This window comes from Rattus norvegicus, chromosome 2 (assembly GCF_021556685.1).
Source record: "Rattus norvegicus strain SHRSP/BbbUtx chromosome 2, alternate assembly SHRSP_T2T, whole genome shotgun sequence".
Lineage (NCBI taxonomy): Eukaryota > Metazoa > Chordata > Mammalia > Rodentia > Muridae > Rattus > Rattus norvegicus.
The window spans coordinates 209461868-209474370 of NC_141535.1; the positions used below are offsets into that span (position 1 = coordinate 209461868).

At 36.2% G+C, this 12503-nt stretch overlaps 1 protein-coding gene across 1 annotated transcript in view; it reads left to right on the top strand.

Annotated features, from left to right (window-relative positions):
- Dpyd (dihydropyrimidine dehydrogenase) overlaps positions 1 to 12503 on the top strand; it is an 864105-nt gene that overhangs the window by 675219 nt on the left and 176383 nt on the right. Inside the window, 1 exon segment of the mRNA NM_031027.2 lies at positions 10375 to 10517. Coding sequence (NP_112289.2) covers positions 10375 to 10517 — 143 coding nt within the window.

Here is a 12503-nt window from a genome sequence, read left to right on the forward strand (position 1 = left end):
CCTCTGTCATGCTGCAGATTCCTCCGTACTCATGATACTCGGTAAAGGCTAAATTCATCCACGACAATGAAATATTCTGGGACCAGCAATAGCTGGGGAAGGGTTGGGTGAGTGGGCACTTCGCTCTTTGCTATGATATGAACTCTTTATTTCCTGAGAAAGCAGAACATACTATTTGTACTTTATTATGCGTCTAACAGGGAATTCTAATGTTTTTTATAAGACAGATGAGATATTTAGAATCTAAACAATGGCTACATATACACAGGTATATGCATCAGTAGTATATGTTCCCTTCACTTTGTTTCTTAGTAATATCTTCATTAATATTAATATATTATATTATTTAATGTATTTAATATATTATAATATTAATATATTATATTAATTTATTAATGTCTATTTATTTCTCTTAAAACAGCAATATTTTTACTTAGTTTCTTCATTTCTCTTTTGGATAGCCCGATTGAAACCTGATTATCCTAAGGCCAGGAGTTAGGTACCTCTTTGAGAGCTGTTAAGCCCACAGACGAGAACAAACCATAGTCTCTCTGCTGTACAGCCAGGCTTGGCCAACTGTGAGGAATGCAGTGTTATCATAGTGCACAGAGGTTTACACATGTAATTCACTGGCAAGTGCAAAAGGAATTCATTACTAGGAAGGATAGGAAAGGTTTACACTGCAGCCAGTGCTACCATGGACACCCTGGCCATGAAGCCACCCCCGGGGAAAACAGTAGGAAGTGCAGAGAGGAAATAAGTCACAGCCTTCCACAGACAGACATGCTGCAGATTTAGTGGATGTGGAGCTCGTCTTGCTATACCCTCATCTGTTTTCAGCAAGATGCTAGCTTCCACTTATCCTGCATTCTCCCATGGGTAAAGTATAAGTCCGATCACCAGCATTCACTCTCATTATAGTCTTCCTTTCTCCTCTGCAGACAACCATTTCTGAGTACATATTTAAGTCTGACTTTCTATGGAGTGTGATATTTGCTCACCTTCTACACCAAGCCCCACAACCCTCTCTTGCCCACAGTGTCTGTTTGTTTTGTTTGCTTGCTTGCTTTTAACTGTTTAAATGTAATAGTTGAACATTTAGCATTTATATGACAACAATGTTACCAGCAGACCTTATAAGGGAGGGTAGAGGGAGTTTATGGTTTTTGAGAACTAGGTATTGAGAAATAAAGGATGCCCTCTGTGTGCGATGCTAGCAATGGGCTTGACTATAACAATGATAACAAATTGTGTTTATTATCCTGACACTTTACTTGGCCACACAAAGCTGCCTCCCTTATAAGCACAGCAGTTTATCAGTGTGAGCCTCGGTGTCTGCATCTCTAAAATGGAAATAATACTTCTCTGCTGGCTAATGATACTATGAGCAGAGAAATAATGTGACAGTTTCATCACCACTTGATCCTAAACAGTCTCAATTTCAGTTTAGTTCTAACTTGATATTGCCACAAACCTAGAATTTACTTTTTGATTATATAAAAACCTACAGTTTTAATACTGTAAAAGTCTCACCAAGCTTTACTTCCTGCAGCCGACAAACACTGTCCTCTTATTAGAGGTTACAAACAATATGGTGCTGAAGAACCGCCTTGAAATATCCAAGATCTCAGTCCATGTTAAAGACAAACTCTGTCTGACACGCACAACCTCTTACTTCTCCTTGGCAGTTCAACTCTACCTTGAAATGGGGGCCATTTCAAAGTAAAAATGTTGCTAAATTTTTAAGGTGGATAATAAAAAAGACATTTTCCTGTGAGGAGGATGTCAAACCAGTAGCACAAGAATGGCACACTTTGTAGCTGCACAGTATCTTATATTTTAGAAAGACGCTAACCTGAATTGGTACGCAGATTTTTCATTTGTGCTTATGAAGAAAGGATGTTGTCTGTAGGCTTGTCCCATGTGATATAAAGCCACTAAGAAATAACAGAATTGTACTTATTTCGGTAATCCACCTTCCTAAGGCCATGACTTTCCCCTGTGTAAACATGTCTACACACTGGCTTTCTTTTAAAATCTGAATGTCCTTCCTGGCCATATTGAAGAACGTGCTTACTGTACTGTTTCATTAAACTGCTCTGTTATCAGGTAATTGTTTAAACATAATGCCACGGCACTATCAAAAGGAAAGGTGAGCTAATGGCATTTGCAAATGTCAGGGATTATCTTAACACTTTTATTATAGTTTATAAAAAGTAGGTTCAGGGCATTTCATGGCAATTATTTCTACAGAAATTGGTTATTTAAATAAATTGCTAATTATCTGAAGATGACAGTATTGAAAAAAATGCTACTAATGAGTTGTTTAGTTAGTGTAGCTTGTGGTGGCCATCTACAGGTGGAAAATAGAACACACAGAGGTGCCTAGGGGCTGCTAAGCTTTCTTTTGTGGTAACCATTGGAACCCCTTACCCTAAGGATTCCATACCGTAAGAAATTTCTAAGATACTCACCAGTGATGGCTTTTGTTTCAAGTCAAATTTCACTTGTCTTTTATAATTTCTTTTTTTCCTGTTGTTTCTCAATGTAATTATTACTGTTGTTAACTCCTATGATGTTTTAATGTAGCATCCCAACTGAGGTCCTTCTCAGATGAAAGAGAATACCTTTCATAATCGCATCCGACAATTATGAATCAGCACAGGTATAATAAACAAGTACTCTCCTGGGAAGACTGGGCCATATGGTCACTCTCGTAGCAATTATGAACTGAACTAGCTGTAATTTAATTCCTATTCAACAATTAATTCATTGTTAATATTCTTGGTTTATCATACCTGGGTAATACATCTTTATTAGCTATAAAAATTAACTCATCCTTCTGTAACTTAATTTACATTTGGACACTTTAAATGAAGAAGAAATATAACATGGAGCTAATAACAGGGCCGAGGAAGAGCTGGGTGCACGTGCTTTCAAATAGTGTATCCAGACTTGCTGACAGAGTGATCTTGAGCATATGATATTTATCCATCCAAATTCAGTGTCATTTTGTATATTTGTAAAAATAAAGGCAAAAATATTCTTCTCACAATGATGTTATCAGGACAATATATGCAAAACTCAAGTAAAAATAACTGGCAACTATTAGTCATCGAAATAGAATCTTTGAATTCTGTTTACTTGCTATAAAAAATTCATGTGAATAACAGTTCTTTGCTCTCTGTGTTGACCTCGTTACTGGTGTCTGCTGGGACTCCACAGAGCTTGTAACATTGCAAGTGAAACCACTGTGTCTATATTCACAGCATCCGCGGGGGCTGAACTTGGGAGATACCTCATGTTTTCCTAAGTACAAAAATTCTTCCGCTCCATGTTAGTAGTTCTATCCACATAGATATTCAAGAAATAGGAAAGCGCAGCCATTGTTCGTTTCTGAATTCATAGCTGGTTAAAGATAAGAAGAGTAGTAGAAATAATAGTACGTGCTGATCCATTGGCATTGATAACAGTTTAAAAAGCAATAACAAAACACACAATAAGACTTTTTATTTTAAAAAGTTTTTCGTTTTAATTCTCTGTAAAACATTCACACATACCAGTGATTCTCAACCTGTTGGTTGCAACTACTCTGGGATTGTACAAAACAAACAACAACAACAACAACAACAACAACAACAACAGAACACAACACTCAACTCAGACACCAAGCACCACATACAGAATTTTGGCTAATCATGGAATAAGAATATGTATTTTCTTCTGTTGCCAATGCTTAAGTCTTACCATTACATATTTGAGATTGAGGCATGTCGGTATGAAAGGTTTTCTAGCTTAGGTGAAATATCATTTACTAAGTACCACAGCACCCTATGGGCATTTAATTGTTTTTGCTGTTTTGCTAGAGAGAGAGAGAGAGAGAGAGAGAGAGAGAGAGAGAGAGAGAGAGAGAGAGAGAAACAAAGAAGAAGGAGGAGGAGGAGAGGGAGGAGGAGGATGAGGAAAAGAAGAAGAAGAAGAAGAAGAAGAAGAAGAAGAGGAGGAGGAGGAGGAGGAGGAGGAGGAGGAGGAGGAGGAGGAGGAGGAAAGAAAGAGAGAGAGAAAGAAAGAAAGAAAGAAAGAAAGAAAGAATCATTATCTTTGAGAACATGTTTGCATATTTAACTTTGTATCGACATACTAATGTGATAAAATGGAATTTGTAGATGAACAGATATATGTATTTAGATATTACAAATTACTTTTGAAATACAAATACTTACAAAATTCACATTTAAATACTTAGAAAACTCACATTTAAATGGAATTATCAAGCTATGACTATTCATGATGTTGTAGGTTTTAAACTGGCATGGAATTCCCAAACGTTCCTAATCAACCCCATTAATATTAAGTGATTATTTTTATGTTTTTATAGATAAATATTTTAAGTTGCGTTTTCTTTCACAGTGACAGTAATATTAGTTTCTACATACTATACCAGATACTATGATTTCCATGAACTGTTATCACTTAGGGCTCCTTAAATTCCTACAATATTACAGCTATTGGTGTCCTTCCCTCCAGACAGGAAAGGCAGGCTAAGTAGTTTATTCAAAGTCAGGGCTCTATTAAACAAGCTCAGAATAATGATGGCTGGGTTTGAATTCATTGCCACCCTCAGTAATGATTCCACAGTCCTGATTCTGGTACTCTTATAGACCACCTAAAGATGTCCCTCCTCATAGCTGCAAAACACAATTCTCAATAAATGTAGCAACATGGGTACTTTCAACCTTAATTTTCATTCCAAGTCCCTCCATTATGAACTGGCATCAGACATGATATGTAACGTTTAGCTTCCGTTTTCATGTCAGTGTCAATCTTCTCACAGTTATAAGGGTCAAGTGTACAGGAAGCTGGCCTCTGCACTCTACTAGAGTGAATGCACCAGCCTCTTCCACCAATGGCAGCTGAGACTCTCAGAAAGAAAGGGGGCTTAGAGAACACTATTAATTATATTGCTTCCAATAAAATGCCTGGAACTAGGTAGAGGTGTTGAATATTACTTGACTATGGACACATTAAATAATGTAAGAGGCAGATAAACATAACTGAAAAAAGGTATGAAGGCTTCAAAATATACTCTAATAGCATCAAACATCAAAACATTTAATAAGAAAATGTTTGCATCTGGAAATAAAAATATTAAAGTAGCACCAACGATTTTGTATGCTGTTGGTCTTCCTCATTTCTCTCCTTCCATTTCACATCTCTGCATATAACCCAATCCTTTTAGAGCCTTGGTTTTTGGTTGAATTACACTCATTTTCTCAGAGGATCTTAATCCATGTGTAAAGATGTATTTTTAAATACTTGTGATGCACATATGTATCAGTATATTAGCTTCACTAACATTTTAAACTGGTTTTCATGAAGCGTAAGTTTGCTGACACTTGATTTAAGTATATTTTATAAAAATCAATCTTTCAACTCCTAAATCTTTGAAATTCCTGATTTGTTCAGATGTATTTTTCCTTCTGGGTGTTGTTTAAACTATTAACAATTAGACAGTTGAAGTCCAATTTCTCATGAATATTTCTACCCACTTAATTCATTACATTTTAATTAATATAAGCAAATGAAAGCGGCATATTCCTTTTGTATGTGCAGTGAGCACAAGCAACTGTTACAAGGCAGCTTCTGCTGTTTTGTCAGCCTGAGCTATTATCAGGGAGTTTATGTGGACTTAGTTCTATCAATTAATTGTGTAATCTTAGCTGTCCAAGGAGTCAAATGATGGGGGGGGGGAAACAAACAGAATTAAACTCAATTATTCAAAATTCCAGTTATCCAAAATTAGCATACATTCCACACTATCTTGCCCATTAAAAATCCTTTTTTACCCTTCAATGATTCAGCCATGCGTAGTAAATCTCCCCCTCCCTTTTCACCAGCATAACTTTACTTCTAACATCATTAAAAATCCTTTTCTATTAGTTAGTGCCTGAGTCTTTTTTATCATAAAAAGAATTTTTAATGGACTGATGTTGGACTCTAGGTTTTAAGTCAAAGCAATCTGAGCAGCATCGTGGCACTGGTAAATAAAAGTCGTTAGAAGAAAAGGGAGAAGACATGCGTGGTCCTCTCAGAGACTAGAGAGTACCAGAGTCTATTGAGGTAGGCATTGTGCTTTGTCGTCTTAATAAAAACCTGTTTCATTGCATCGCTAAATGCAGAACAACATAGAAGGTAGGATGAAAGTGAACTCATTAAATGCTCTCTCCAGAATCCATGGTCCTCCAGAGACATACAGGTTAGAATCTCAAGCTTCACTGTTGAGTGTATATCTGGAAATACACTAAATTTACCCAAAGAACAATTCCGGGACAGTATTACAATTTGCATTGTTTTGCTCAGGACAAAATTGAAGTTCAGCAACATAAAGGAATCTTTGCAGCCTTTCACAGACTGTAGCATAATGTTTAAACCACAATGGCTAGCCCCATGATTTGATATTGTTATAGACTGTAATTAATCTTCAGTTTAATTTCTTGGTAAAATTCATATTCATAAAATGTATGTTATCCAAAAGTCATGATTTGTGTTTTCTAATGGCACATAAAAAATGTATCATAAAACTTACATACTTTGAAATAATCTACTGAAGTAAGAAGTGCTGCTATCTTTTGAGTATCATGAGTATAAAACTAGGATTCAAATTGAAAGAAAAATATGCATGCTTGAAAATATTTTTGGATAATTGCTGAATAAAAGAACACTAAGTAAAAATCCTAAGTCATAATGTGTTCTTATGTGCATACCAAAACACTGCTATAGCAAATGGAATTACTGTATTTATTTAAGCAATATCTGAATAAAGTAGATATTTTTCAAGCATAATTCAAGGTCTTTTGATTATGAAAATATTTTTCTAAAACATGCTCAATCTGGAAATGATCTGTGGTCAATTCAAAGATTTCAGCACACTGACTTGCATTTGAACTTATGACTTCCGGGAAGCCCTACTTATTATATCGGAATTACAGTTCAGTCTAGACCATCAGTGACTCCAGGAGACACCTTTCGTGCAAACCAGAACACTTGATCAAATCCTGCAAATCAAACCTTTGTTCCAGTTCTTCCTTTTGTCCTTTCTTCCTTCCTTATTTCCCTCCATCTGTCCTTTGCTCCCTCCTTCTTCACCTCCTTCTCTCCATCCTTTCCTTGAGCTTTCAGATTGCTTCAAGATTCAGAGACCTAGGATAATTTGACCTTTACTGGACATTTCCACACAGTTGCAACAAAAATGGCTTGATGTCACTGAACTTTCTGTCATGTTCCTCTAGCCCCACATCGACAACAGCTTAATTTAAACGGTATGATACCACTAGTTGATTTCTGTAGAACAGATTTTCTTGTTTGTTTGTTTGTTTTTCTCAAGGATGAGTCTGTCTTCATATATCTCTAGCTGTTGGACTAACTACTTATTCCTTAGTTTTTGTTCTAAAATCTGTAACAACAGTGGCAATGTTTTAAAAATCACTATCTCAGCAGTTAGGATTCTGGAAGTTTCTATTCAATTTAATTAGCACTTGGTTATGTACAGTTATGTTTTATATGGATGCGTGTATATTATTCATATTGGATTTTAATTTTCGTCTTGAATTTCTCATCTCTCCACTTTTCTCATCTAGAAACTATAAGATTTTTACCTTGCAGTTTAGCACAATTATTTCCTACACCTTCAGTCTTTGTAATAACGTTCTTAATAGATGAGAATCACTTATTAAACCTACTTCCCAATAAAAAAATGCTGAGAACAGATGGGTTCTATGACCTATTGAATCAGTTATTTTTAATCAAATGGAGTTTATAATAATATCAATAAAAGATGACTTAATTCTTGCTCAACAACAGGAAGATCTATGTCTTCACCTTTGGTTCACATTTCCACAGAGAACATAATTCCTCTTAATTTACAAAAAAGGAAGAAAAAGATGCCTTTATTAGTTGGAAAGGTTTTCATGTTCATTATGCACATTAGAAAAGTTTAAGGAATGGAAGGAAAACATGAAATAGAAAATGTCGTATTGACCTAATTGAACTTCCTCAAATGCCAATGAGAATTTGCGGGTGTTCTTAACACTTGTGTAATAATGTTGCCCTTTAAATGTAACTGGTTAAATTTTCAAAGCTGTATCCTGGGATTTTGCCATTTGATGTCCATTAATATCAATTGGAATATGCGGACAAATCCCTGTATACCACTTTGAAATTTTACCCCTTAGTGTTAATGATAGTCTTCTAACAGTGAAGTGAGAAATAAATTATTTATCTGCTTAGCTCAAATTTTCTTTAGTCTCTTGGGTAAAATAAATAAGGGAAGGAAAAGAATACCAATATTTCTTTATTAGTTCAAAGTAACATCTATATCAAGAACCCATTGGCTAAGTACGTATTGAACAGTCTCTTATGCAGTTAGCTCTGGCTAGTCTGTCTGAATATTTATGCTGTGGGTGTCCTTTTAGCTACATTCATAGTTATATTTATTTTATTATACCTACAGTATATAGTACTGTAAGCAGTATTTTACCTGCTATATTATCCTTTTATGGTTAAAATATAAAGGTAACAAGGAACCATTAATAAATATTTTGGCATAGAAATAAAATCCTGATGTCTAGTGTCTCGTGTGTCTAACTTAATAAATTGTATTCTAAACACCTGTGTGAAATTCTGAAGTATCAGGGTAGGATAATCGGTAAGAAGCTTTTAGGTAACAGAGAAATAAGAAAGCATTCCCATATACACATTTAGTGATATTAAGGAAACATCCATTATGCATACATTTACCTTAGTATGAAACGTATAAAAACATCTCAAGTAAAAAAAAAAAAGCAAAACACTTCTTTTGTAAGATAACTTATTTACAATAAGCCATTTTCCTCTCATAGCACAACTGAAAGGAAGGAACAAAGGTTCTTCCTATACTTGATAACCCACCCTGCGCACACACGTGCGCACCCACCCACCCACACACACACACGCATGCGCACACACACATTGTCTGCACTTACAACTGTTGATACGTCAGTGTCATTAGCACCCAAAGCCCACACTTCACAGCAGGCTTCACCCTTAGTGCTTTATGTTCTATGAACTTGGATTAGTGGGTAACAAGGTGCACCTGCCATTACACCGCCGCTCAGTGTCACTTCCGAAATTCTTCTGTCTCTGCCTCCTCCTCCCTCCTTCCCTGCTCCCCCTTCCGTCAACCACTGATCTATTTTACTGTCCCCAAGCTTTTCTCTTGTTCATACTACACTTGGCATCACTGTATTGGAGGTAAACTGTTAAATGAAAAGCCCTTCGTTGCCAGGGACATTGGGTGTGTGTGTTTTCCTAGAATACTGCCCCCCATAAAATATTCTAGGTTCGTATTGGTCAGACTGAGGGTGGAAATGATAATGGGATCCTGAAGGAACTGCATATCTGCATTGTTTAGTGGACTTTGGTTTCAGACAAGATCAAAGTCCTTCACAATTAGAACTATCTTTAACTTAGAAAATGTTTGAAGGCATCATTAGCATGGCTGATCCTCAGAATATCAGAATATTACTAGCTCACTCTGGGATGTAGCTGAAACTCCAAAGTAGCTTTAGTACAATATATTCTTACTTAAAATCACTACAGTGTGGTCTATCCATTACACAATTTTCATGTCTATTAGGTTAGGGAGTAAGGTATTGGTAACAAGTGTGTGTGTGTGTGTGTGTGTGTGTGTGTGTGTGTACGAGCACATACATGTTCGTGCACATACAAGCACGCCTGTGTGTCGAGAGAGAGTGACATGTGTATTCTAATTACAGGAGTCAATTTAGTTTTCTTTAATTTTATTTGAATTTTCTAGCAGGTAAGATTATATCAGGCTTCCTGTGCATCTTCAAACTGTGTAAAATACACATGCAGAGCAACATAGAACATGCATGTTCTTCAGAGCTTGGGTTGCCAGCCTCTGTATTCAAACCAGCTTCCTTGTATTTGTCAGAAAATAACAGAGTTGTTTGCCATTTGCATACTCTACGTGATTGCTTTCTTTTCCAAAGCTTTCTGTTCCCTGACTCTATTTAGAACAGATGTTTGAATGCTCTGTACAATCCCACTTACACCTCAGTGTTTATCAAATCATAATTTGTGTATAGTTTATGTAAGAGTTCTAGGCTTTTCGTGCCTATTTTGTGACTTGTCTAGACTTGATAACAGCACCGAAGTTCTTAAATCTACATTCACTGAGAACCTAAAACACTTTGAAAACAGATAAAGCAATTGTAAATTTGTCTTGAAAACTGCTGCTGTTGTGTAATGCTAAATATAAGACAACATGTGCCCAAGCCAGACATTCTAACCATATGGCTTCCTTATCTTCTGCAGGAACTGCCATCAGGCCTATTGCTTTGAGAGCTGTGACCGCCATTGCCCGCGCTTTGCCTGGGTTTCCTATACTGGCCACAGGTGGAATTGACTCAGCTGAAAGTGGACTTCAGTTTCTTCATAGTGGTGCTTCAGTTCTCCAGGTAGGGCTTATGCCTTTCCGGTGTTTGTTTGTTTGTTTGTTTGTTTGTTTTTAAAGTAATTTCCCAATACAAGGTAAATCATGTGATTTCCCAAAACAAAGTAAATCATGTGACATATGCATGCTTTGGAAACCTCCAAAGAAATAGGGAGTGGATAAGCAAAATGGTAGCACCCATTGCTATTTGGTTTTGAGTCTGAGAAAACCTTGACCCCACTCCCTGTCCTATTGTGAAGGCCTTTTGTTAGTATATTCGTCTATCTGTCTGTCCTAGAATAAATAACCAAGTAACAGATGCATACTGTATACTATCAGATTAGAAAGAATTGCAATGTGAAAAAAGTATGTAAAATGGGATCTCCAGGAAGAAATGAATGAAACAGAAGATGAGGCTAACAGCTAGTCTGATAAGAGTACCTGAAGGTATTACTGAATTCATTTCCTAACTTCTTGACAAGACAGAGAAGTCATTGGCTCTCTGACATTCATGTTACAAAACAATTAATTTGTTATTGAGCTTCTTATACTAAAAGTCTGAGGAAAGTTCTTCCAATGCTTTTGCAAAGAGATTCCTAACAACACTGACATACATAATACAAATTTTGTAATATCATTTCCTCTTATTTTACTGAGACTGATCTGGTTTTATTTTTGGAGGAGGGGCTTGTTAAACACCTTTCTTTGTACCATTGTGAAGCATAATATAAAATCTTAGGCCAATAGCCACCTTAGGAAAACAACTGTCATGTATTGTCTCCAAACCAGATGAGCAGCTTCCTTGGGAGTAAGCAGGGATGGGAATGCGGGAATTCAGAAAGTCCCAGGTGACCTAATCATGGAGAACTTCTGAGAGGTAGGGGAAGGATCGTCCAGTGAGTTTGTGCACCTGTAACATAATCAAGGGTAATTTTTGGGTTTTGTAGAACAGATGGGAGAGAAGCTTAGCTCTATAGAGTTTAAAGGTCTTAAGTCAGTCTCTGATCAAAGCAAAAGGTTGGGGCCTGCTGGGTGCACTGTGACTCAGTTGTATATGTCATCCAGAAAAGTGCTGGACTTGTGGAGAGAAAAGTTTCCAGAAGCTGGGGGCCAGAGGACACTTGTTTCCTCTGGTCTTGAACCCACAATCCGCATGACCGTGAATGTTAGGTTATAGGCTAGTATTATCATGTCCAGCTTCCATTTTATTTAGATGTTTGTTTTTAAAGTATTACTCAATGTGGATCTAGTAGTCTTTGAACATTATAATATCAGCAGTTCTCTGCAGGGCCAGTTATACAGGCTTGAGATCTGACTCAACCAAACAATGAAAAAACTCACATTACTTAAAGTAATTCCCCATTATTATGGTTTTTATTACCCAGGGATGATCAAGAAGAGTGGCAACATTTGGAATGAAAATATATAAAATAATTTAATAAAAGAAAGCAAAGTTTAATATCATTTAAGTTCAGTATCAAAAAGGTAGAGTTCAAATAACTTGTGTTTCTTATTCTATATAAAACATTATCTTAAAGTTGATGCAAAGTTGAGTACAGAAGTTTTTTAAATCACAATACAAATCAAAGTGCCATTCTTCCAATGAAGTGTAACAGACTTATTTTGCCCTCAAATCTCCACTAAATATAGCTAGACCCCTTGAGCATGAAGCAAATGTAAACAGATTCTGAAAGATATACAGAAGGTTGGGAAGCTTTTAATGACTGCTTCTATTTCCATAAGGGTTATGGGACTGTTTGAATAGTACGCCCGATTTAACTTTGAGACCTGGTCTCTGTCTAGAAAATCATTCATCATTTCATCTAGATTTTTTCTAGTTTTGTTGAGTATAGGCTTTTGTAGTAAGATCTGATTTTGTTTTATGAATTTTCTCAGTTTCTGTTGCTATGACTCCCTTTCATTTCTGATTTTGTTAATTTGGATACTGTCTCTGGCCCTTTTGTTAGTTTGGCTAGGAGTTTATCTAACTTGTTGATTTTCTCAAAGAACC